This window comes from Adiantum capillus-veneris, chromosome 2, assembly GCF_014529385.1.
Source record: "Adiantum capillus-veneris isolate H3 chromosome 2, ASM1452938v2, whole genome shotgun sequence".
NCBI classification, from domain to species: domain Eukaryota; kingdom Viridiplantae; phylum Streptophyta; class Polypodiopsida; order Polypodiales; family Pteridaceae; genus Adiantum; species Adiantum capillus-veneris.
The window spans coordinates 109563068-109587018 of NC_140932.1; the positions used below are offsets into that span (position 1 = coordinate 109563068).

The 23951-nt window shown below is 41.6% G+C and overlaps 2 protein-coding genes across 2 annotated transcripts; one reads left to right on the forward strand and one right to left on the reverse strand.

The window, feature by feature from the left end:
• Positions 1 to 13733: 13733 nt before the first annotated feature.
• Positions 13734 to 17124, forward strand: LOC147463379 (uncharacterized). The gene has a single exon (XM_086488534.1). It carries the CDS (start codon positions 14604 to 14606, stop codon positions 16971 to 16973), a length of 2370 nt encoding a protein of 789 aa, XP_086344660.1. The 5' UTR covers positions 13734 to 14603; the 3' UTR covers positions 16974 to 17124.
• A 141-nt stretch (positions 17125 to 17265) lies between these two features.
• LOC147463380 (uncharacterized) lies at positions 17266 to 19118 on the reverse strand. The gene is made up of 3 exons (XM_086488546.1): positions 18314 to 19118; positions 17559 to 18116; positions 17266 to 17456 (listed from the first exon to the last, which is right to left on the reverse strand). The coding sequence occupies exons 1-2, from the start codon at positions 18328 to 18330 to the stop codon at positions 17858 to 17860; spliced, it is 276 nt and encodes a 91-aa protein (XP_086344672.1). The 5' UTR covers positions 18331 to 19118; the 3' UTR covers positions 17266 to 17456; positions 17559 to 17857.
• Positions 19119 to 23951: the final 4833 nt, after the last annotated feature.

Consider the following 23951-nt stretch of genomic DNA (forward strand, 5'->3'; position numbering starts at 1 on the left):
GCAGGTGCCCATGGGAGATAATCCCTTCAAATATTCTTCTTCCGCTTGCCTTAGGCCATCGAAGCCAAGCATACAGGGTAACATCGATCAACAGCTATGGCATCATATTTCTGCGATATGTCCAAAATTACAGAAATTTTGAGTCAACTTGATTCTATTTGGCGGTTGTCATGGCATGCATAAACATGCAAGGGCCTCCGCAAAGGGACCATAGTTGTATGGCCGAGTGCATCGAGTGTAGCAGGTACTCAGATGAATTCAGCACTATCAGATTTGCATGTAGCCGGGATTCCGCATTGAGCATTCGAGGACAAATTTCCAAGGCAATCACGGCAAAGCTCCGACTTGTTGTACAAAATTTCAAAATCCTTTGAAGGCACGGCCTTGGTCTCGGCTTTATTTGTGGAGAGAACAGCTTGTCGTTGGGTCCAAAAAGTACCACTATACATGTTTAAGCTCTCATGGAGGGTGCACCTTGAAGCAAACTAAGAAGATTACCCGAGGAGATTGCTTTCAGAGTCCCAAAGAGGGCTAAAACATTGATAATATGGCTTCATCTGCACAAGGGACGTTTTCAATCACCGCTTCAAAGCAATCTTGATGAGGTCATGGTCCTCTGCAAGAGAGGCTTTCAAGGTTTCAATTGCTATTCACAGAAGATCGACAGTATCATCATATTGGTGTTTTGTATTAAGGTATTGGCACGACAATCATATGATCTTCGATATTCGAGCAAGGCTTTGACTCAAGATTGGACATGGTTCGAGGTCCAAGGATGCTCAAAAACGTAGGCATTGTGGCCGATACGACAATTATCACAGGCCTTTAGCAGGTATAAAAACCCCGCATGGTTGGATCATGTCGAGGGTTGTGTTTAGCACACTTTGGTTGTCCGAAGACCAATGACTGGTTTGACAACCAAAATCAAGCAAGGCTTGAGTAAGAAATGCTCTCGTTTCACAGTAAGGCTTTTGTCCATGCCTACCAAAGGTTAGGGCATGGTGGTGCTGGAGAATCTCATGGAGATCGGCACGGTCTGTTGCTAATTTTGATGAAGGAGGCGGCAGGTGCTCGACAGGACCAACCATTAACAACTAGTTCCAGAGGCTGTCAAGCAAATTGTTAGGGCTTCTTTCTAGACATCACTGGAGCACGGCTTCGTCTCCATCATCAAACCAATCTGGTACGAGGCACATAGTTTGCAAGGAATTTTTATTTTTTGCTTTTCAATACATCGTACAATTCGACAAGGTCGATTATTTGTGACTGCTTGACAAGGTCAACTTTCTTTTACTAGGACACTTGTCTATGAGCAAGAGTATCTATAGCTCTGAGGCATGGTAGCATCCAAAGTGGGTCTACTAAAAAGTATCATGCAAAGACAAGACTTCCATGTTTGGCCTATGCTATGAGTATACAAACTTGGGACGGACTTGACAATATGCCAGTAGGTTATTTCATGAGAAACAGACGGGCGTATATGATACAAGGGACGTATCTGTACATACGACAGACCCCACTCGTGCAGCAGGTATGGCTTTGCGCCATTTTTTAAGCGAATTTTCTTCCACGGACTATTGGGCCAACTCGCTACAGCAACAACGACAAGGTTAGCCAAGTTTAAGTTTTTCCAGTTTTTTCCTATTTACACTTTACTTGGCAATTACTGTCATTGTGCAAAGCAAAGTGCTTTGGCAATTTTATAGGAAACACGGCTTCAGGGAACTGGAAAAATAGGGAATATCAGCTCACAGAATCCCTACCAGTCTCAACTGTGAAAGGTACTTATAGTTTTGGTTCTCATGGTTGAGGCCATCACTCTCTGCAAGGGCTTACAATTCTTCATGCCAGGCATGCTAGTGCAGTGGATTCAATTCTACCGCTTCATGCATTACGCTTCCGCTAACACACTCGCAACTCCGTCAAGGACAGACTACGGATGGATTGTTTAATATGATTGTTGGTTGCTATCAACACTCAACAACACTAAAAAGCACCTCAAATTTTGACTAGATTCACCAGCAAGGTGCCCTTTTCAAGTCATCCTCATACAGTCACGACCCTACACGTTAGATGGTCAAGATTTGACTTGTGTTTTCTATTGCCTCTCTCGATGAGAGCGTCGTACAGACAGATTGTGGTATGCTTATAGGATAAGCTACAATTTAGGCATAAGATGTCTAAGAGCACACATTCTGGGCACACACTCTACAAATTTAAGGAAAGTTCCTCAGCCCAGCATGCTCTTCTTCTCTCTCTTTTTCTTATTTCTCTCAAGAATAATGAAAACTTTCTAAGAAGTTTTTCATACATGTTTTGTTTGGGAGTCAGCATGAGCCAAGGTTCTCTAACTCTCAGCTAGAAATGGGAACGTATCGACGTTAATGGACGAGCAAGAGTCTTGTCATTTCAGAGGATTAGGGTGTCATTGTTGCACTATATGTTTCTAGTGCAATGCTCCAATTGAGTTTTTGATACTCTTGCACTTACATCAGCAACTGATCTATACCATGGAGTCTAGAGGCAACAAACAGTTGAGACAACATGGCTGTTGATACGAGCTAGGCATCTTACTTGTGTGGATTTCTTGCTCTCTCTATAGCACTACGAGTGTCTATGGCATCACAGTTTTGGGGTACGACCCAACGGGTGCTTACTAAATCACCCCATACGCATTGAGGATCACAATTGGATCTTTTATACTTTCAAGGAAATAATTCCACAATCTACCACACGGTAGCAAAAAAATTCAACTTTTTAAGTTGATTCTCATCATTCTGTACACGGTTAACTAGGTTGGTTACTGTTACCTGCTAGTTGCGCAATTCTACAAAGGGGCTTACCAAGGCGTTTGACTACGTAGCTTCTACCCAACGGGTTTGGATTGCGAAGTCAACACCCAGGGTTTCTAGTGCAATGTTGCTTGTTTTTTCACACGTGGACGACGTGTTCCTCTGTATTTGAATACGGGTAAGTGAACATTCAGTTCAATCTCTAGGTACGCATCTATTGATTTGGTGTTATTCCAGTTTTTAGTATGCATTGCTTGGTTTTTTCAAGTCGTTTAAATACGCTTGAATATTTCAGGGCCATGCCAAGGGCATGTCAAAACAAGTATTTTGGGCCGTAGTGTCCAATGTACATTATGTTGTTATGAATCCACTTATAGGATTCGATTTGGCACATGTTGTCACATGGGATACAACATGGTCTAGGGACTCAAGGTGTTCGGTTTAGCCAGTGTGGAGCAAAGATAATGAGGGTCCCTCTCACTCCCGTCATAGAGTGTTTGCAATTACCTCCACACACAAGTACATCTTGTACTTGAAGAATGTTCCTTTTTAGATATTCTTACATGAGACATATTCCCCATGTGGAGGATATGAGTCTTTGGGATTGACACTGGCGCCCACTATTTCAAATATGTGTCACGACAAAGTCCCTAAGTGCCAATCCAATAAGTTTTCTAGACCATTTTTAGCACGGCGTATCAGGAGCAATTTCAGTGGCCAGAAATTGTCGGATACTTAGAATGACTTGTTAAGGTACAAGTACTGCTAAACAACATTACAGATGGTTGTTTATACATATAGCAAATGAAAAAGTTTCATTGTTTGTACCTAGAAGTAATCACTGTTTCACCTTCTATTATGGTTTAGACGTTTCAGCAAGGCTTGCACAAGATTGCAACTGAAAGTAGTTAGTATCTTTTCATACCTATTTACATTCCTTTTTAATGTGTACTAGGTGCATCACATTTGCCATAAGTATTGGCAAGGATCACCATGGATAAATAGGTTCACATCTTTTTTTTGCTAAATGCATGCACACTAGGTGTTATGGGCCCTAGTGTTTAGCAAAGGCTGATTTGGAACGGCATGCATATTCCTCAAGTTGTTTCTTATGAAGCATTTTGCACTCTAAGTGCAGTATCTCTATGAGATTATTTTTTAAGTCTACCAATCAACAATAGAGGTCATGGCTCGGTTTGGATGCTTGTAGATTTTTCAAGTTAACCACGAGGGTTCTTCATTCCATTGTTGATTCTTCAACAATGTGGTACGATATTGCTATCTAGTTTACCAACCATCTGGAAAGTTTGGCTATAAACCGTGGGAAAAACACACCTCAGTAATGTCACTTATCCAAGGGGATATGCAGATTACAAAGTGTAATCTTGTGCTAAAGGATATGCAAGTGCGTACGTTAGCACTACGCGATCCAATTAGTAAGCCTTTATTGCTCTTCTTGGAGTTTACTTACTATCAGTTAATGCATGTTGCGACTCGGTAGTCTCTGCATGTATAAGTCAGGTTCTCAACCTTGAAACTCGTTAGGGTGGGGTTGTTTACTGATGAAATTTGAAGACAAGTCAAGGACTTACACTTGGCTGATGATTTAGGTCAGCAAGTTACTTTCACACAAAGTGAAAAGCGATACTCTTTCAAGTATATCTTTGTCATGATAACTCGTTTAGCATACTCATGTGTGTTCTAAATGGAGTCTACACACTAAACGGTTGTAAATGGACAACAATGTGGAAAATCAAGATGTTACTCTTGGTTTCATTGAACCTCCTGCAGAACCGTGTTTCGGTCAACCAAACAGTTGGATCCATGAAGGATGCCACTTGGGAAAACATTAGTGTTCTTAAGAAGAAGTTCCCCACTTTTGTTTTCGAGGACGAAAACTCTTCTTAAGTGGGGAGTAATGTCAGGACACCGGCAAAGGCCGGACTAGACAAGGGCAGGGTTGGGCTAGGTGGTGTGGAACGGGGAGTCCAACTAGGGCAAAGGGCCAGGGACTTGCCTATATAATGGGTGGTTGGGTGGAGGACTCCTAGGTTCTAGTTCCCCTTGTCTAACATCTCTCTCTCTCTCTCTCTCTCTCTCTCTCTCTCTCTCTCTCTCTCTCTCTCTACGACCGTTGGTCATTGGCGTCATGTTTGGAAAATGCCACGTCAATGGAAATTTGTTTGAGGCTACTATAATACTAACCTTATAATGTACTAGGTCTTAAGTCTTTAATAAAACTTATAAGCTACCATTATCCAACACAGATGAAGAGAGAAACAGAGACGCGTCATTGCATGCACAACACCCCTAATATCTACATTAGGGGGTGTTTGAGATCATCTAATATCTAACCCCTTAATATCTACATGTTTGAAATAATACTAACCCCCTAATATCTACATTAGGGGGCGGTTGAGATCATACCCTCATTTAATGAGAGTCTTAAAAATGTTAAAGGTGTATGGCCACACCACTAATTAGCAATTTCCATTGAAAGGAGATCATTGGCTCAAGATGCTTGATGCACATGAATTGTCCATTTCCTTGAAAAGGAAAAGGAAAAAATCACGGGCTCTCTCATAGGCCCTTTGAAGGTGCTTTTGGGCGGACCCTTTAAAACTAAAAGGGTGGCTCCATACATCCCTCCTCATGACGAATTGAATCAATGGTACATGTCAAAAGAGGCAAGCGGCATCATACAATCGTGCTTGGTGAGCTATTGTGGTCACGGTGTGCACCATATGGGATGTGATCACAAGGTGATCATGTAATAAACTCAATGTTGGCCACACAAGGTTGGTGAATACCATGTGAAATATGCACAATGGTGGTGTGAACTACATGTGAACTACGATGACGATGAAACTCAACGTTCACTATACGGTTTATAATTGTCGACTTACAATCAAGAGAGAGAATCCATGATAGATGTAAGAGATGAGTGATGCTCCATGCCATAGAATATCAAGAAATTCACCATGATGAAAAGAAGCAACATCGGCTAGTGGAAGTGTGATGTTCCTTATGTATGAGTAATTCCCTCCCCAAAATTTTATGATCGACTCTGATATTTTGAGTATTGTTGGTATGCCCAAAAGGCAAAGCCTAACTTGAGCTTCCTTTTTGCTAATGAAAAAAAAGGAGATTATTTTTTTCATTTTTAAATGTAAGTGAACAACATATTATTTTGGTAGATAAACAATGCTACCACTTGTATGTTTAATAGGTCATCAATTCTTTGCCCTCCACACATGCCTCACTCTTTCAGGGGCTGCACCTCCACCTTGCAGCAATTTTACCAAGTAGTGGAAGTGGTGGGGTGACCCACTGAGGGTAAGTATCTAATAACAATTTTTTCAGAATTGTCATGGAATTGATTGTATGTTCTAACCCATATGACACGTATAAGTTTCCAAAATAATTGGTTTGTGCGCTTGACCATGGATAATTCCCCAAAGCAATCGAATCAATGATGAAAAAAATGTCATAATCCAAGCTTGCAATAGGCCAATACCTTGATGTTTACAAAGTTCGTCTACAAAGGCTTTTTAGGGAAGGGTCACATGTACCCATGGTTGAATGAGTCCTTCTATTGCCCATGTGTGTGTGTGTGTGTGTGTGTGTGAGAGAGAGAGAGAGAGAGAGAGAGAGAGAGAGAGAGAGAGAGAGAGAGCGCCAAATAGTTGGTCAATGAGTAATGCCTATAACAACCAACCTCCAAAAGTTATTATAGTATAAGAAATGTGCAGTTGATTATTCTTATATGAGTATGCAGGTTATTGAAGTATGGCATCCAACCTCCAAGGTGTTCTTTTTTAATGAGTTGGTGGTGGAGATTATACTGTGAAGGTGTGGAGGCAAATCTAAAGGCACTCAAATATATTTTTAAATGTTCCTTTGTTTATGAAAAGAACTTTGTACTTTAAAAATGTATATTCTTATGAATACAACAACATATCTATTTGTGTGTGTGTGTGTGTGTGTGTGTGTGTGTGTGTGTGTGTGTGTGTGTGAGAGAGAGAGAGAGAGAGAGAGAGAGAGAGAGAGAGAGAGAGCGCAAGAATTCTAAGAGGCCATCATTAAAACTCACCTTTTAAAAAACAACTTCACAAAAAAATTGATTAAATGTCAGGCTTAGCATAACAATTTTAAGAATTTTTTGTGGCATTTATGCAAGTGTTCATTCTGCTATAAAGCATTCACCAAAAATTTACACCAAGCATGATAATAAACATCACAAGGCACACGAGTTTAAGAAGGAAGGTGATTATATTATGCTTCGAATTGAAAAGCTAAGAATCAAAAGTGTTGACACCAATGTTTTTGTGAATCTCGCTCCTCCTTTTTTTGGTCCATGTAAGGTTTTTGTTGTTATTAATGATGTTTTATTTTGTTTAGATTCACCCTCCCACTAGTACATTCACAATACATTTCACATTAGTCTTTTACTACTCTTTTGAGGACCCTTACCTACACATTAGATACACCTTCACTTGTGGATTAAGAAAAACAACTTATTCCCTGCACAAATAGTTGATCATAAGACCACCACCACACGCAATGTCATGGTTTATAACCGCTATGTGTTGACTTTTAAGGGCCCTATAGAGAAGATGCCAAATGGATGCTCGATTTTTTTTTTGAAACTTCCTAGATCTTCTCCACAATACACACTTCCCATCACTCACCGTCCAGTTGATTCTCTATTGAGTAATTGAAGGCAGTTGCTATCCTTGGTGGGAGGAATGCTACGATGTTGGGCACCCTCCTATTGTATATGGTTAGCATTACAATCGGGATAGCTGGCATGTAATGTTTAATTGCTATACTATCTTTATTTTTCACTAATAATGAGTCGATGTTATGTATATTGGAACTTTGGGAACCGAAGAGAAGCCCTAATAATAAAATAATACTTTTTCACCCATTTATTTTTGCATAATGTTGTAGTTATATTTTCAATAAGCCTATATGGCTCCATTGTACAAATTTTGTGAGAACTTGCCCTATGAAGGGTCATACAATAAGTTATAGGTACCACCCATGAACTAAAGAAAAAGAGGGGCCTCAAAATTTTGGCACCAACTAAATCAATAAAGAAATTAAATACCCAACTCCACAAGAGGTGTTGAGGAGTTTGGGTGTTACAACATTAGGCCATTCTCTTGCAAAATTTCCTCTCTCTTCTCTTATGCTAAGTTGTGTATGTGTGTGTAGTAATTGTGTCACCATCTTCCTCTCCACCATCAAATCTATTTCTTGTGTGCATGTGTGTGTGTGTGTGTGTGTGTGTGTGTATGGTGTGTCCTTGTCTACTTGTTTGTGTACTGTGTTAAGGGAGAGATGGTGAGAGGTTTGATGGGTGTGTGTGTGTGTGTGTGTGTGTGTGTGTGAAAGGTTTGAAGAATTTTAGTACCCGTTCTTCTAATCTTCCAACAACAATGCATGCAAAGACAACATGTAGGAAACATCATTAATGACATCCGTGATTTAGAAGGGACCATAATATCTCTTGCAAAGCTTCGGGTACAATTTTTGTTTGCCCTACTGTTTCCTTAGCCTTACCTTCTCAAAACACAAAAAGACCCAATGGCCCTTCTTGAAGGCTTTGAAGCCAAGTACAAATCGCCAACAACCTTATCTACCTCAAACACTTCATCCATAATTACCTATAATATAAGAGGAAGCTTGCGTGCTCCTTCCACAATTTCAAACGACGGTGCCTTGCTAGTGGAGTTATGTATGGTATTGTCATAAGCAAAGTCTACCAATGGAAAATGATGCTCCCATTGCATTGGAGCATTTGAGGCATAACATTTCAATAAAACAAGTATTGCAAAATTACAATCTTAGACTATCCATCTGTCTATGGATGATAAGAAGAGGAGAATTGCAATGTCTAATGGAATTTTTGCCATAAAGCTCGCTAAAACAATCCATTCATGCATGGATCCTTGTCACTCACAATAGATTTGACATACCATGATACTTAAACACAATGACTTTAAAAATCTTAGCCATGTACTCAGAATTTATCTTCTTGTGCACATGAATAAAGTGTGCATGTTTACTGAACCGATCCACAATCGTCCAAATACCTTCATTCCTAGAAGATGTCTTGGGAAGCCCAAAAGTAAAAGCCATAGCAATGCTTTCACAAGATGCTGTAAGGATCATCAAAGGGTTAATCAAACCTGGATGTAACGAGTAGGAGAAGTGATTTCTGGGAATCCTCAAGAGGTTGACTTGCTGGAAATGCTAGGGTGATCTCCATGCTGATTGCGGTATTGCATATTGATAGGTTAATGCCCAAATGATGACCTAGAGGACCACCTTTAGAGCTTGGGGAAGCTGGCTTGAGCAATCTCGTTTTAGCCCCCCCACAAATTCTAATTGCATGGCACTTATCAATAAATTATAATCTATTATTAAGAGGTGCTTTTGTTGTTGATGACTACCTAGGCTTGATACTAATGACTCAAATGTGACCACTCCCTAGTGCCTACACCTAGCAAATACTAGTAGTGATCATGTGCAATCAGAGGGTATGAAAATATGCTAAAGTGCTTGGGCATGTAGGTCCTACATACATGCTCACAAAGGGTGCCACAACACTTTCTAGGCTATCCTAAACTCTACAAGTAGGAGCTACCTTGCCCACATGCATATAGGGTTAGATGTGCATGTGACATTGTCCCCTTTTCAAGGTGAGGTACAAGTACTAAGCTGTACGGCTTCCCGGTAGTCTGCCAACAACTCTAGGGAAGCTGTGAAGAAATCTTTGTCGGCCCACTCTACTACATGGGTGTCATGATACTTGAACTTCAAAAAGGACTATATGATTGCTTCTTTGAGCCATGCCAAAAGCAATGTAAGGAAATGTGCTTTGTCTCCATGTCTTCAACTTCATCTTTTGTCCTCTTCAAGAATCTCCTTTGGGGAATCTCTATGAAACAATGATAACCAAAAAACACAAAAAATAATGTCATTGACCATTAGTTAGGCAACCACAAATTCATAGACACATCTTTTTCTTGGAAAGAAACTACGATTCCTAAAATATTGTGGGTGAAATGTAGATGAAATATGTGATGGGGTGCCATACTTTCCAAAGAATGCTTACCAAAATTGTGATCTCATCTTGAATTTTCTACTTAAAACAATTGATTTTGGCTAACCACAAAGGGAATACCAATGCTTGATGGACAATCATGCTAATGCTTATACTCACTGTGTCCTACAGGATGCAAAATTTATTGACATGACAAACAATGGTGAAACATTGTGTACTCCTTGAATGCAAACTTTTTACCTTTTCTAAAGCGAATTCACGCTTTTGTGTGAATCATGTGCATCTTGCAATATGGATTCCCTACAAGAAGGTAACACACAAAGAAGATGACAAAAATACAAGACACTGTCACAAATGAGAGACTCAAAAAATGCATACTGACTTTTCATGCTATTAAGAGATACTTCTTGAATGGCTACTATGGACCTCGACTCAAGAGCCAAGATCGTTCCTACTTGATGGATTGTATCTACAATAACTGGGTTAGTTTTACTAGGAACATAATCAATCAAACCACCAAATTGCTATCAAGAGATACTTCTTGAATGGGTACTATGGACCTGGACTCAAGAGCCAAGAACTGCCCTACCTGACAGATTGTATATGCAATAATTGGGTTAGTTTTACCAGGAAAATAATCAATCAAACCACCAAATTGCTCAATAGAATGGGACCATCTAGCTTGACAGTCGCTCCAAAATGCAATAGGCATGTGATGGATCCACTTGAGGGTCTAGTGATCAATAATGACACTGAGATCTTTGCCATACACGAAAGGATTCTCATGCTTTAGAGAGTGAATGACAAAGAGAGGTTCCATATCATGTAATGCCTAACTCTTTTTTTAACTATTTGACTGTCAACTAAGAGATGCTACCGGATTTTGTGTTTTATCCCCTTTCAAAACATGAAAGTGAGAGATTAATGACAAAGAAGGAATACTCTGCTCACACCAAATGACCATGGGAGAGGCACCACACACACACACACACACACACACACACACACACACATAAAGAGAGAGAGAGAGAGAGATAGATAGAGTTTTCTTTCCAATTAACGTGTGGATTTGACCATTTGAGAGTGTTCTTAAATCAGCGACATTTCTGGTATGTTCTATTGCAGTTTTTAGAACCTTTTTCATGATGGGTCGTGATTTTGGTACCTTGTCGGATTGTGACCGGATTGTGACCAGACTCGGTAGTATAGTGCCATAGGTGTCGTAGACCTCCTTCTCCTAAAGTTTTGTTGCATTTCGAGTCCATTTGAATGCCGAAATGGCGTGATGACCTACAACGATAAAAAAGGACATAGGCAGATTTCCCTGATCATTGAGTGATTGTTTGCTTGTTGAGTTGGTATGTTTGCTTGTTAGGTTCACTTCTTGAGATTGACAACCTCAAAGAGACTCTGTGCTCCATCCGATCACTTCCTTGAGTATTGACATTATGTTAGTACCAGATAGCTATGCTATAGATGTTCGTCGCGGTGACGCACTAACAAACACGTCATTAGAGACCATCTAGATGATAATTTGAAACTCGGGGTACATTTGTTTGTTGATTTATGACACTAACAGAAGATGTGGGTTTTGTGGGTGCTGTGGGTTCTTTCTTAGGACAATCTCTTTTCATGTGACCTTTAGTGTGACTTTTAAAACATCTTCCTTCTTTTCCATACTTGGTTCGTTCTTCAAGACTTAACTAACCTTCTGAACTCATTTTCATCAGGTGTCAACTTATGATTTTCCTGATTTCTAACCATCTCTTTTCCTCGTTTATTAATTATTTTACCAAAAAAACCATATGTCAAATCACCCATGGAGACCTCGAGGATTTTTATAAATCTTTTCTCATAAAACCACATATATATAGTGTGACACATAAGTTGCCTATCTTCAGACTATACCAAAGTCTAGCAATGTAAAAATAAATAAAAATTAAGTGTGTTTTTGTTAAACAACTCGCCCTGTTTTAAGAAGAAATACCCGCTCATGCATTCTTACACCATTCATCATTCCAAAAACCTTTCATAAGTATAGATGAGTACGAGTAGATTAAATGCTATACAAAAGAATATCCTCTCAGTAGACCTCAAAAGAATGTCTACCTGGTTTGACGAATCTAGGGCCATGGATGTGGTTGCTGTGTAACCTCTCGAAGGTGGTCTCAACTTGGTTGAGTGCTGCCAGGAAGGAGCTTGATCCGAGGTTGCTCTCCAAGCTTTGTCCATGAATCCGAGAGGGTGTGGGTCGGTTGGAGTGGCCTTGCTTGATGGTGTGGTGCACTTATGCTATGTGTGTGTAGGGGTATAGTGTGTAGATGTAGGTAAAGAGTATTGAGAGGGAGCGCAGAGCTTTTGCTGATTCTACGGATGAAAGGTGCATGCAACTTTTGGGTGCGAACTACAGAGCGCAAGTAGGCCTTATATAACAACTCAATTTTCTTAAAGTGGGATTTGGTGATTGAAGACGAGCATGTGCGTTAGATAGCTAAGCTTTCCAAAAGGAGATTGAGAAAGAGTCGCTCAAGAAGGAAGAGAGAGAGAGAGAGAGAGAGAGAGAGAGAGAGAGAGAGAGAGAGAGTTTTTGATGGCTATAGCTACACTGAACACGTAAGGTATCTTTGAGAATTGCATGCCAAGTTTTTACCATGATTTTGATAAGAAAGAGTGTTGTAATTCAATGGTTGGCTACCAACTAGTAGAGGTGAGGCCACCTACTAGTAGGGGAGAGAGATGAGGCGCCAACTGTGTGCCATAGGTCAAACATCTCAACTCAATGCTACCCCAGATATTGAAATATTTATGACGGGAACCTTTTCAGTTGAACAAGTTCAATATAACTCCTTTTCAAAATTCTTAAGAGAGAAGTTCAAAGACATTAGAGAGAAATCGTATTCAAGGCAAACCATAAGTCCACTTTTGGTCTCGACATTAAATCAATTTGATTCACGCACAATACCATAGAGCCCACACACTCGATTTGGTATGCATGTGAGCACACAAAATTAATGCCGAACTCTTCAACATTAATGATGCCACATTAATTTTGTTAACAAATAAAACTATTGCCAAGCACTTCTCACTAAGGATGCCACATTAATTTAATGAGTAAATCAATTAGACGCTCAATGGAAACATACAAAGCAGCCACTCTTTGACATTGATTATAGAGTGGTAAAACAACGTTGTAGAGTCGCTCCGCGCGCGTGCGCGAGAGAGAGAGAGAGAGAGAGAGAGAGAGAGAGGGGGGGGGGGGGGGGGGGGGGAGATTGTGTTCGTGTATGCATAGAAATAGAATATGTCCCCCCCTCCTCCTCTGTATTTCTCTCTCTCCATAATACTCCTATGGAAACCACCCCCTTGGTTTGCTTTTTTGGTACTCTACTCAATACTCATATCTCCCAAACTCACACAAAAAAATTTATGGAAAAACTTGGAGCGTGAGATTTTTTTGGGTCTAGCAAGATCCCCCACCTTTCACAATTTAATAGGGTAGAGGTGCCAGTAAAAGTACGGGGCCCAGAATAGAGACACACATTAGACACTACTACTACTATTTAAAGATACATTTTTGTCCCAAAGAGAGACACTTTTTACACCGTGTCTATTTTTCCATACAAGGAGAACTATTAATTTAACACTAAGCTTTTCCTTTTCTACAGCTGGCGGGCTTGTCTTTCTTTTCTCATCGCATCCCTTTCTACAAATGGAGCAAGCGCCCTTCGCTTTTCATCATGGACCTGCACAACAGTTAAGTAGCAGCTTGTCAGCAATTGGCTATCATACTTCCAGCATGCATTAAAGAGCAGTTCTACAAATGATGACACACACAACACACTGTCATGAAAATACCTTGTACGCTTATCATATCAAATAAAAACGACATGTTGAATTCAGTCCAACGATCCCCATTAACACACTCATCCATTACAACCAGGGGAAAATGCCTGCTCATTAAGCCTCTAAGCAATAGCTCAGATGAACTCAAGCTGTGTATTTAGTCCAACAAACTGTCCTGGCACAAAACCTCACACTGTCAGCAGCAATACACTCACCTCCAGCAACCAGCCCTCACATTTTACACCTCCTGCTCAGCAATAAACTCATTGCCAACAACCAACACCCACAAGATCTACAGCTGTTCCACAAACCAGCACTCACAAGTAGTACACCTGCTACACACACCAACACTCTCAAGGAGTAAACCTGCTACACATACCTGGCATGCTTCTGCAAGCTTTATTCTATGACAACTTATGGCTTCAGTAGCACCCTGTGAGTGTAAGGGTTGTTTGCTAGAAAGACATCCACAACTTGAAAATTTACTCTGCAATCTCTATTAATTCACAAGCATGGGGGACGTGTATGCTGTTTGCGGACGCGTACATGTGATGCCAATTTTCCTCTGCAAAGTTCAACGCAAAAAAGCCCCATTCATATCACCCAAGGCTTCCTCATCAACAACAACTTCCTGCTCATCAACCTTAATCGAGAAGCGAGTTGCAAGTCCCAAGCGCACTTCTCCCCCCCCTCCTAAGAAAAAGTTTTCGGTGAGAGACTATTCACATCTTCTCAAAGAGTTTGAGGACTGATATTTTTTCTTGAGTTAACTCCAAAAGGTAAGCTAACAAACCGTGTTTTTAATCATAATCATTTTCATTAGTTTTCAATGTAATGTATAAAGACAGTTTGTTTGACTCTGATATAATAACTTTTGTTTTAAAACAAACAAAATGGTAAGAGGCACACGAACCAACAGCCATGCCCAAACATCATCAGCAAGGAAAACCACAGTTACAACATCAGTACAACATGCTCGGAGCAGCAGGAGAAAGAGGAAGTTTCACTCTAAAATCAGTAAAACACCACCTCTAGCGCTTCAAACAAAGGCAACATTTCCCAAACCCTCACCTCCAGCATCAACCACTCCAACAAAGTCAATAGATGAAAACAACAATGAGCAAACAAAGGAGATAGAAGCTACACAACCATCACAAGCAAAAAGGCGTACCACTCTTTCATGGACAGCTCAAGACATGGCCAAAGCTCTCCGTGCTCATGACCAAGGTCTCTCACTGCACAAATGCTCCATGTTGTATGGGATGAGTAAGTCTGCAATAATCAATTGGGAAGAAGGTCGAACCCAAAAGAAACGAAAAGGCCCTCCTACCATCCTCTCGGAGGAAGAAGAAGCTTTGCTACTAGAGTGGATATTCAAAAAGTCTCATTCAGGTTATGGGGTAGCTGTAGTAGATGTAAAGTTGAAAGTTGTAGAAATTTGTCAAACACGGGAAACACTCTTCACCAACGGCATTCCAGGAAGGAGTTGGTGGGATGGTTTTCAAAGGCGACATCCGGAGCTTGTATTTCGAGTTTGTGAAGGTTTGGATCAATCAAGAGCTACAAGGTTTCGCCCAGATATAGTCAAAAGTCTCTATGAGAACTTAGGGACACTTTACTCAGAAAGTAGCTATCCACCTACCAACATATGGAATGCTGATGAGACAGGATTCCAAGGATCACGAGATAAGGGAATGAAGATTCTCGCAAGGAAAGGTACGAGGTCAGTGTATGGCCTCACGTGTGACTCAAGGGAGTGGCTCACTGTTTTATGTTGCGTCAATGCAGCCAGACAAGCCATTCCCTCTTTCTACATATTCAAGGGCAGCCGCATGATTGGCAACTACATCGAAGACTGTGAAGAAGGCGCAGCCGTGGCAATGCAAAAGAAAGCATGGATGACTGGAGAATTATTTCAAGCTTGGATTGAGCATTTCAAAAAATGCATAGGTCAGGACGTGGGATTGCAGAATCGACATTTGCTCATTTTAGATGGGCATGGTAGTCACGTGTCACTGGCGGTTGTAAGCAAAGCCTATCATGCCGGCATCGACATTCTTACCTTACCAGCCCACACATCACACAAATTGCAACCATTGGATGTCTCTGTTTTTAAGTCTTTGAAGGTAAATTTCCGGAAACAAAGACAAGCTTGGCAGCATCAGACAGCTTCATCTCAAGCAAGCAAGAGAGAGCTCGCTGCCATTGCATCAAAAGCAATACAACTATCTTTGAATGAGCACAACATCAAGGCAGGCTTCAGGACAACAGGAATCTGGCCTCTAGACAACACAGCCTGCAAATTTGATGGCATGCCATGCATGTACATTAGTATAGAGAGAGAAATGGCAAACGAGGAGGAAGGAATCGAGGAGGACAATTTGTCTCAGGTTCCAAATACACCAGTAAGGGAAGACATCGACGAAGAAGCAGTCCATGCTTTGAACATCATGGCGAACCAAGAACAGCTTGGCAGTGCTCAAGATGGAGGTGGTCAACATGATTACATTCAAGAAGGGTACATAGTCGACACTAGCCACATTACAACCCCGAAGGATCATTCACATGAGACTTCTCAAACAATTAGCTTCATGGATTTGCTGCGAGAAGAAGATTACAGTTCAGAGCTTCACATGCAAGATGCAGCTGCAACAAATGGTAACATACCCACTGCACTACACTATCCAAACCATGTACAAGAAACGACAAGCAATGCGAAAGAGGGAAACCAATTGCCAACCCATCAAATTAGGAGATACAGCAACGAGAATGGGCATAACAAAGGTAGCCAAAAGGATTCCATAGAGAAAGGACGTATCATTAACCTCTTGCAAGTCCCAATGAGAGAAGCTTCAGTTCAAAGAGCACCTCGAGAGGCTTTCGTTGACTACACCAATAGTCTCATACTCACTTCATCGCAGTACATCGACACTATGAAGGCCAAGAATGCACGAAAAGACGACATAGCAAAAGCAAAGGAGCAGAAAAAGGTAGAGAAGGAGCAAAAGCGAAGGCAAACTCTTGCAGATAAGGCAACACGGAAACAACAGAAAGAGGATGCAGCTCAGACTAAAGAGTCCAAAAAGGCATGGGATGCACAACAAACTCTTTTTGAAAAAAGATTGCGAGCTGTACTTTGGGAGCAAGGGACCACACAAGGTTTACTCCTTCGACCGCTACACATAGACCAACCCTACCATGCTCTCAGAAGGAGACTACGAATGGAAAAACTCAGAAGCGCTCAACAACAAGCACAAAGCTAGTTCAACTAGAAACTTTGCCAAACACTACAAGGCAGATCTAAATAGTTTTTTTGGAGGTTTTACTGTAAGTACTTAAAGTACAACTTACTCTAGCAGGCAATACTACTGCCATTTTGTAACTCCTGAAGTTTTGAAGCTGCAACTTACTCTAGCAAGTTTGTCGTTTTCTATCTCTTGAATGTTTGAAGCTACATGCTACTCTAGCCTTGCCTTTTTGTACCTTCACATACAAGATTTGCAATGTCATCTCCCAATCTATACTCTTTTAAGTGTTGTTCAGAGACAAGAATACAATGTCAACAATGTCATAGTTTTTTTAAATCAGTCAAACAGTTATCTTAAAGTTAATGCAAATAATATCATGCTTTCCATGGGAGTACAATTGTTGAGTGAGTGAGGAATTCTCACTCACTTCGTCGGTGTCATGACCACAGGTGTTACATGGTTAATGAGAATTGCGATAGCTTCTAGAGCACCCTAAACCTGCAAAAAAACGAGGCATGGGGCAGAAAAAAAATATATCAGAATTACTGCATGGTCAAGTACCTAACAACTGCAGAAATTGTTGAAGTTGCTGCTACATACCAGTTGATAATCTTGTATACATGGAACAACTAGGATGTGGAGGAAGGGGCTGGAGCATTTGCAGCAACTCTTGCTTCCTTATGTGGCTGCCCCGAGCTTGCTTTTGTGGCTGTATCGAGCAGGTCAGTACAAGGCTTCATCATCAGCAGGAGTTGGTCGTGGCTTTGACAAGGACACGAGTAGAAGTGAAGGGGATTCACACCAAAATGGCCCACAAAGCGCCCACAAACCCTCACAGCTATGCCGCTAAGGAACTCCTCCTTCCCTGTCCTGGACTTCTTGCTTGCAGCCCCCCTCTTTCAGTGATGCTTCAAATCCGTAATCCCTCTCAATGCAGTGCAATCGAGGATGAAAAGCTCATCTTCATCAAAGAGAACTCTGTGGGGTACGGTGCCGATCCTAGCTATTTTGCTTGTAGCGTCTGCTGCCACCACAGGAGACTCGAGCTCTGGGAAGGTTGATGCAAATGGACATACAACACTGAACCTCAAATCGGCTGGCCTTGTTGAATGCCTGGGGGCATTGGGTGTTGGCGGACGTATGAATGTTCCTGCCAAGCTTTTGCATTGCAAACAATAGCTTAATTGACAAAGCTGACGTTTCATTTCACCAAATAGGAAAAATAGGAGCATGGCCCTCGCAGAATAAATAGCTGCATGTTAAAAGCAACCTCAATGAAGCATACAGGAGCTTTGAATGCTAAACAAGAAAGTGACACACACAACCAGCAGGTGTAACAACCTTGCACTACTCACCCCTGGGATGCCATCATCTCATCCGTGGACAAATAAATTTGAATGCTCTAGAAGACCACCAGAATAGTGGGAATCCGGCAGTGCATCATCGAACTCAGCTGAAACAATACGAGTCTCAATAGTATCTTCTAAGCATGCAGAAAATGGACCCTCCTTCCTTTGACTGACGTGCAACACAGCAAGGCAATAGGCTTCAAGACGAGCATTGAGAAGGGGGCGAGATGTGAGCATTGAGAAGGGGGCGAGATGGAAGTTAGGCTAGAAGATGGCGTCGCACGCAGAAGCTTTGCCCAACCCCACAGTGACGTCGAGCAGATTGTGACGAGAATGCCCAGCCGAGTAGGGAGCACCAACGTACCACAACTGAAGCACAAGAGTTAAATCTTGGGTGAATTAAAAGCGGCTTATGGGAAAATTGACGCTCAGTTTTGAGTCCCAAGGTGGTTTCCTCAGTTTTGAGTCCCAAGGTGGTTTCCTCCGATAACTGCCATTTCACTCTCCTGTGCTCAACAGACACGTACCAAGGGACATTACAGTTCTCTCACCCACTCCAACTTTTATTACACTAGTTTTAAAAAAATGAGAATTGCAAGGTCCAGCTGGCACTGTTTTGGCACAAATTTACTTCCATATGTAGAGGGCCAAGTGGCCTACTAGCCCATGTATCCAAATGTAGTTTTTGATGATTTTTGGACTAGTTACATGAGCCCTCATCTTGGGCGTCTCTAAACTGGCACCTCTACCCTAGAACACTCCCTTTTTCTGATCCCCCACTCATCCCCCAATTTTTGACCATGTTTTGAGTACCCCCCACTCCCTCCTCTTCACCACCAAACTTTGGGAATGTGTCAAGTATGAGAGATTCTATATAAGGCTCAAGACTAAGTATGAGAGATTCTATATAAGGCTCAAGACTATAACCCCCAAGAAAGACAAACACCTACTTTTCAAAGGCTGCATACTTGTTACACAAGCTCATCCATGGACCCTTCTAACCAAGTGGATATGGAGTTAAATTTATTTTCCTTTTTTTTTGTATTTTAGATAGGGTGACATCAATAACAAGTAAGAGTTGCCACTAACACCTGCCTTCCACCTTATGGACTAACTTGACTGTTTGTTGTGGGTGATGGTGACAGGTAACAGGATTCTCTTTTTTCTACCTCTAATGCATCTGGGAAAGCAAGTCTCCATTTCTCCATAGAAGTTGTAATTTCTAGTTATCTCTTGAGATAACTTTACCTCCAATTGGATGAGAATAAAGTTTTGGTTTGTTGCACTGTTTTGTTCTTTTAAAGAAAGCATGATTTAATGGCTTTTCAATATCCTACTCTATCTCTCTCTCTCTCTCTCTCTCTCTCTCTCTCTCTCTCTATGGTGGTATAGGAGTGCCCCTCTGTGTAGAGGTCCCTCCCTATGACCTGTAATTGTCCTCAAGCGAGTTATTTCATGGCTTTCTGAAAAGTTTTACCCCCTCTTTTAAAGTTTTTTTGATGGAAGGCCCAGCCATCTTCTGTGCAGACCTTGGGGCTATTTTCTTACCTATTTTAATATCGCCCACCTCTTATTTTTCGTAGTCTGCTGGTGTGGATTAATAAAGGCCTCATCTTCTCATTCTTATCCCTGCATGGTGTTTTTAGTAACCGGCTCTTGTCTAGTGTTTGCCCCTTCCTGGTTTCCCTTCTCCATCTTCTGTTCCATGTTTTAACGCTCTAAATTCGCCACTAATCTCGCTACCCTCTTTGTTCAAAACAATACAAAAGCTTGGGATGTTGCCCTTCTCTCTCTAGGCTATGGCGCCTTGGCTCTTGCACCTTCCCCCATCGTCCTGTATTAAAGACCGCTTATTCCATAACAATCTAATCGACCTTGATCAAGCGGCATTATCGACAGACAACCAATCGGAGTTATTATTGCTGAACATGCTTGACCTCCGAGCATGGATTAGACTTTATTCTTTGGCTAGAGACAACCCAAGGATTGTCGTCCAACGCTTGAGAGAATTAGGAGCAAATCTCAAAACCTTAATGGATGAAGATGACAGAGGACGGAAGGAGTGGCTGGAGCAATCACCAGACTTGATGAGAAGGTCTATGGAAAGCCATGGAAGAAAACTACGCAATGACCCTATTGCCTGCCAATGAAAAAGACACCTGCTCAACGGATTTGATGAGATTTCCCTCTCCCCGCAAGTGGAAGCCTCAAGCTCCCTCATCCCTAATGTCCTCGACGATGAAGGGCAACAACTAGCTAACCAAAGCTTTACCATAAACACCGCCTCTTTTTCAATCAAAATGAAGCCAATGGAGACATACTCAGACCCTTACATCCCATCCCGCTTCTTGGAAATCCTCTTGGGAGAAGCTCACCACAAACCATGGTCTCTCGGTAACTTCACTCTTTTGGCTCCTCTCTCAGAAGGTTTGCAAACCTTCTTACCCTACTTAATGGCAAAGATAAACAAGCCTTGAAGATTGGATTACAGCAAATCTGTGAATTTAACTCCTCCAATCTACTTGAAAACTCTCTAGATGCAGCACCATTTACTATCTCTTGCTTTGACTGTAACCGATGCAAAGCTTCTTTTGGCTTCATAGTAGGAGTAAAAGGTGTGATCTCCACCACAGGAAGGGATACAAACTATACAACACAAATCTGGAACATCCACCATCCCTTCCTCAAATGTGGCTGTGAATATGTGGGCCAAGCTGAGCTTTGCAAAGACGGGAATGTCTTATGGTTCGATCATGCTCTTTGGATGATCATGAACCAGCTCCCTACCTTCTTCCGTAGCCCTACCCTAAAACGATCTACTATAGCCTTCTCCAGTTGGAGTGAAAAAGAAGCCCAACAGGCTATAAAAGCTTTGCTAATTCACCTATTTTACAGGCAAAGACTAAAAGAAGCAATCAAATTCGCTGTGCTTTTCAACCAGCAGGCACCCTCTGCTAACCTTTCATTTGAAGTAGACAAATTTATCCTGCAGGCAATTGCCCCACAAAGAGAGATCTGGAAAGAAACCTCGCCCTGATCCCACACGCAATTCAAGGGGTCGTGACAGGTACTCACTCACCCCACATCGAACTCCCCCGGCCTCCATGCCTCATCACTGTAACCCACCCTCACCTACAGACTCCTCTCATAGCTGCTTTACCCCTCATCCCTCGCCCTCTTACCCTACCTTCTCCTCTCAACCCTCGGCCCCGGTTTCCAGAATGCGCTTTGTGTGCTTTCTCAGAGCTGTATTTCCAGTGCGAACGGCTTTACTGTATGATTAATTTGTGCAAACCCTTCTAAAGCCAGGTTAATGGGTTTTTTTGGCTTCAAGTTTTTTGCAAATTTTTAGGGAGGCACATGGGCGCCTTTCCCAACCCCCTTCGAAATCCATTTTTGTTCCCATCTTTTTCCCCAACCCCCTCCTGGATATCCCGAATGTAAGAAACTTATTTTTCATGCTCTTTTTTGGCCTCAATATTGTAACCACCCTAGCCTCGGATGAGGTAATTTTCACCTGGGCATTTGCGCCGCCTCTTAAACTCAAACTATGCAATGCGAGATCAGTTTTTTCAGGCTTTAATGATTGTTCCGTGAATTGCAATTGTAATCATTTTCACCAAGGCATTAACCTTCATTTCTGCCACGTCCTAACCTCGGACTGCTCGCTTTTTACCAGCCCCGCACTTAATAAAATCCTCACTAATAAATTAGGACACATCCCCACTCAAACCCCAAACGTCCTCGAGGCATGCTCAAAAATTTCCAATGTGTTGGATCACCTCACCGCTCTAGGTTGCATTCGTATCCCCACTATCCTCACAAAGGACATGTTAAACCAAGCCCTTTATGGATATTGCTCAAACTTTTTACCCATCAAGAGGCAACACAACCTGCACCCAGACTTATCTCTTGAAATTGACTCGCTCAAAGATCAACTCTTTATAACTTACCTTGATAAGGCTGCCAATAACCCTGTGATCATATGCAAGCAACTTATCATCTCAGAAGCGAACAAAAGACTCCAAAGTACAGATTTTAAACCTTGGGCTATGAATGCCTACTCTACGCTAGCACATATTCAAGCAAGCTTCTCATCCCTTATCACTATTCATCATAACTCTCCCCCCTTTATTTCTACCTCTTTCAAAAGCCAAAAAAACACATTTAGATGGCTCACTTGTGAATCGGCTTGTTGCTACTCAGAAATCTCCCTCCTAATGGCCTGCCTCTTGCACCCCTTTTCTTAAACAAAGAGCAAATAATCTCAATGAAAAAGCTCTCCTTTGCCACAAACTTCGCCTCCAATCTTGGTGGGTTGTTGACTCAATCTATGATTGTGTTCTCAACCTCCCAAAACATGCTCACTCCCTCTATTCAGGGGGTATAAAAAAATGTTATGAGAACATCCCCATGAAGGCCCACCTGGCCTTATAGCTCACATCTCAAAACTCGTCAAATTAGCTTTCTCACTTTCTCACCTCCCCTTCATCTCCTTTAAAAAACTCCCTACCCGTTGCTTGGAAGGAACATGGTCGGCTTATGCATACAAATTAGGCCTATCTTTTAATGAACATCAAGTGATCGACCTAAACTCTTGGCTAATAAACAACATGTTCATTCAACACCAAGAGTTAGTCTACAGACAGTCTAACGGAATCCCTACGGGGTTATCATGCTCCCCACTATGGTGCAATCTCTATCTCCATTCTTTAGAGTTTGACTTTCTGAACAACACTCTCAACTCACCCAACCCTAAACCTCTTCTGTCCCAACTAGGAATCCCCTATAGATACTTTGATAATATCCTTATCATAAATTCTAAAAACCCTCACCTTTTTATGGAAGAACATTCCATCTACCCTGCTTGCCTCTCCATTGATGATGAAGTAGGAAATAGTACTATATTTCTTAATCTCCACCTAGCAATCCATAATAATTCCCTCATCAAGAGTCTTCACACCAAAGATGAGAACCTTCCATTCCACCCCATCAAATACCTCAAAAGGGCTAGTATTAGACCCTTAGATTGGGCCCATAAAGTCATACTCTCCCCAACTGAAGCCCATTCTTTTTTGCAACACCAACCCAACCAAAGTAGCCCAAAATATTAAAACTCTCATCCAAGCATTTTGTTACAATGGCTTTGAAAAAGCCAAGTTATGGAGACTGGTTAGAGGGCACCTTCAAAAGTTTGCAGCTTCATCTTACAGTTGTGCAGTAGAGGAAGTCTTTGAGCATCTTATGGTTGGTGGGCACTAGGACCCCTTAGGGGACCCAGTGTCCCCCTAATAAAGAATCCATGGAATTACAAACCTATTGCTCCTAGTGTAGGTGGAGGTGGGCCCCTCTGTATTTCTCTCACTCCATAATACTCCTATGGAAACCACCCCCTTGGTTTACTTTTTTGGTACTCTACTCAATACTCATATCTCCCAACCTCACACAAAAAAAATTTATGGCAAAAATTGGAGTGTGAGCTTTTTTTGGGCCTAGGAAGATCCCCCACCTCTCACAATTTAATAGACCACTCCCTTTTCTAACCCCCCACTCACCCCCCAATTTTTGACCATGTTTTGAGTTACCCCCACTCCCTCCTCTTCACTACCAAACTTTGGGAGTGTGTCAAGTATGAGAGATTCTA

Excerpts from the sequence above, each read along its gene's own strand:
- LOC147463379 (XM_086488534.1), top strand. The coding sequence starts at position 14,604 with ATGGTAAGAGGCACACGAACCAACAGCCATGCCCAAACATCATCAGCA.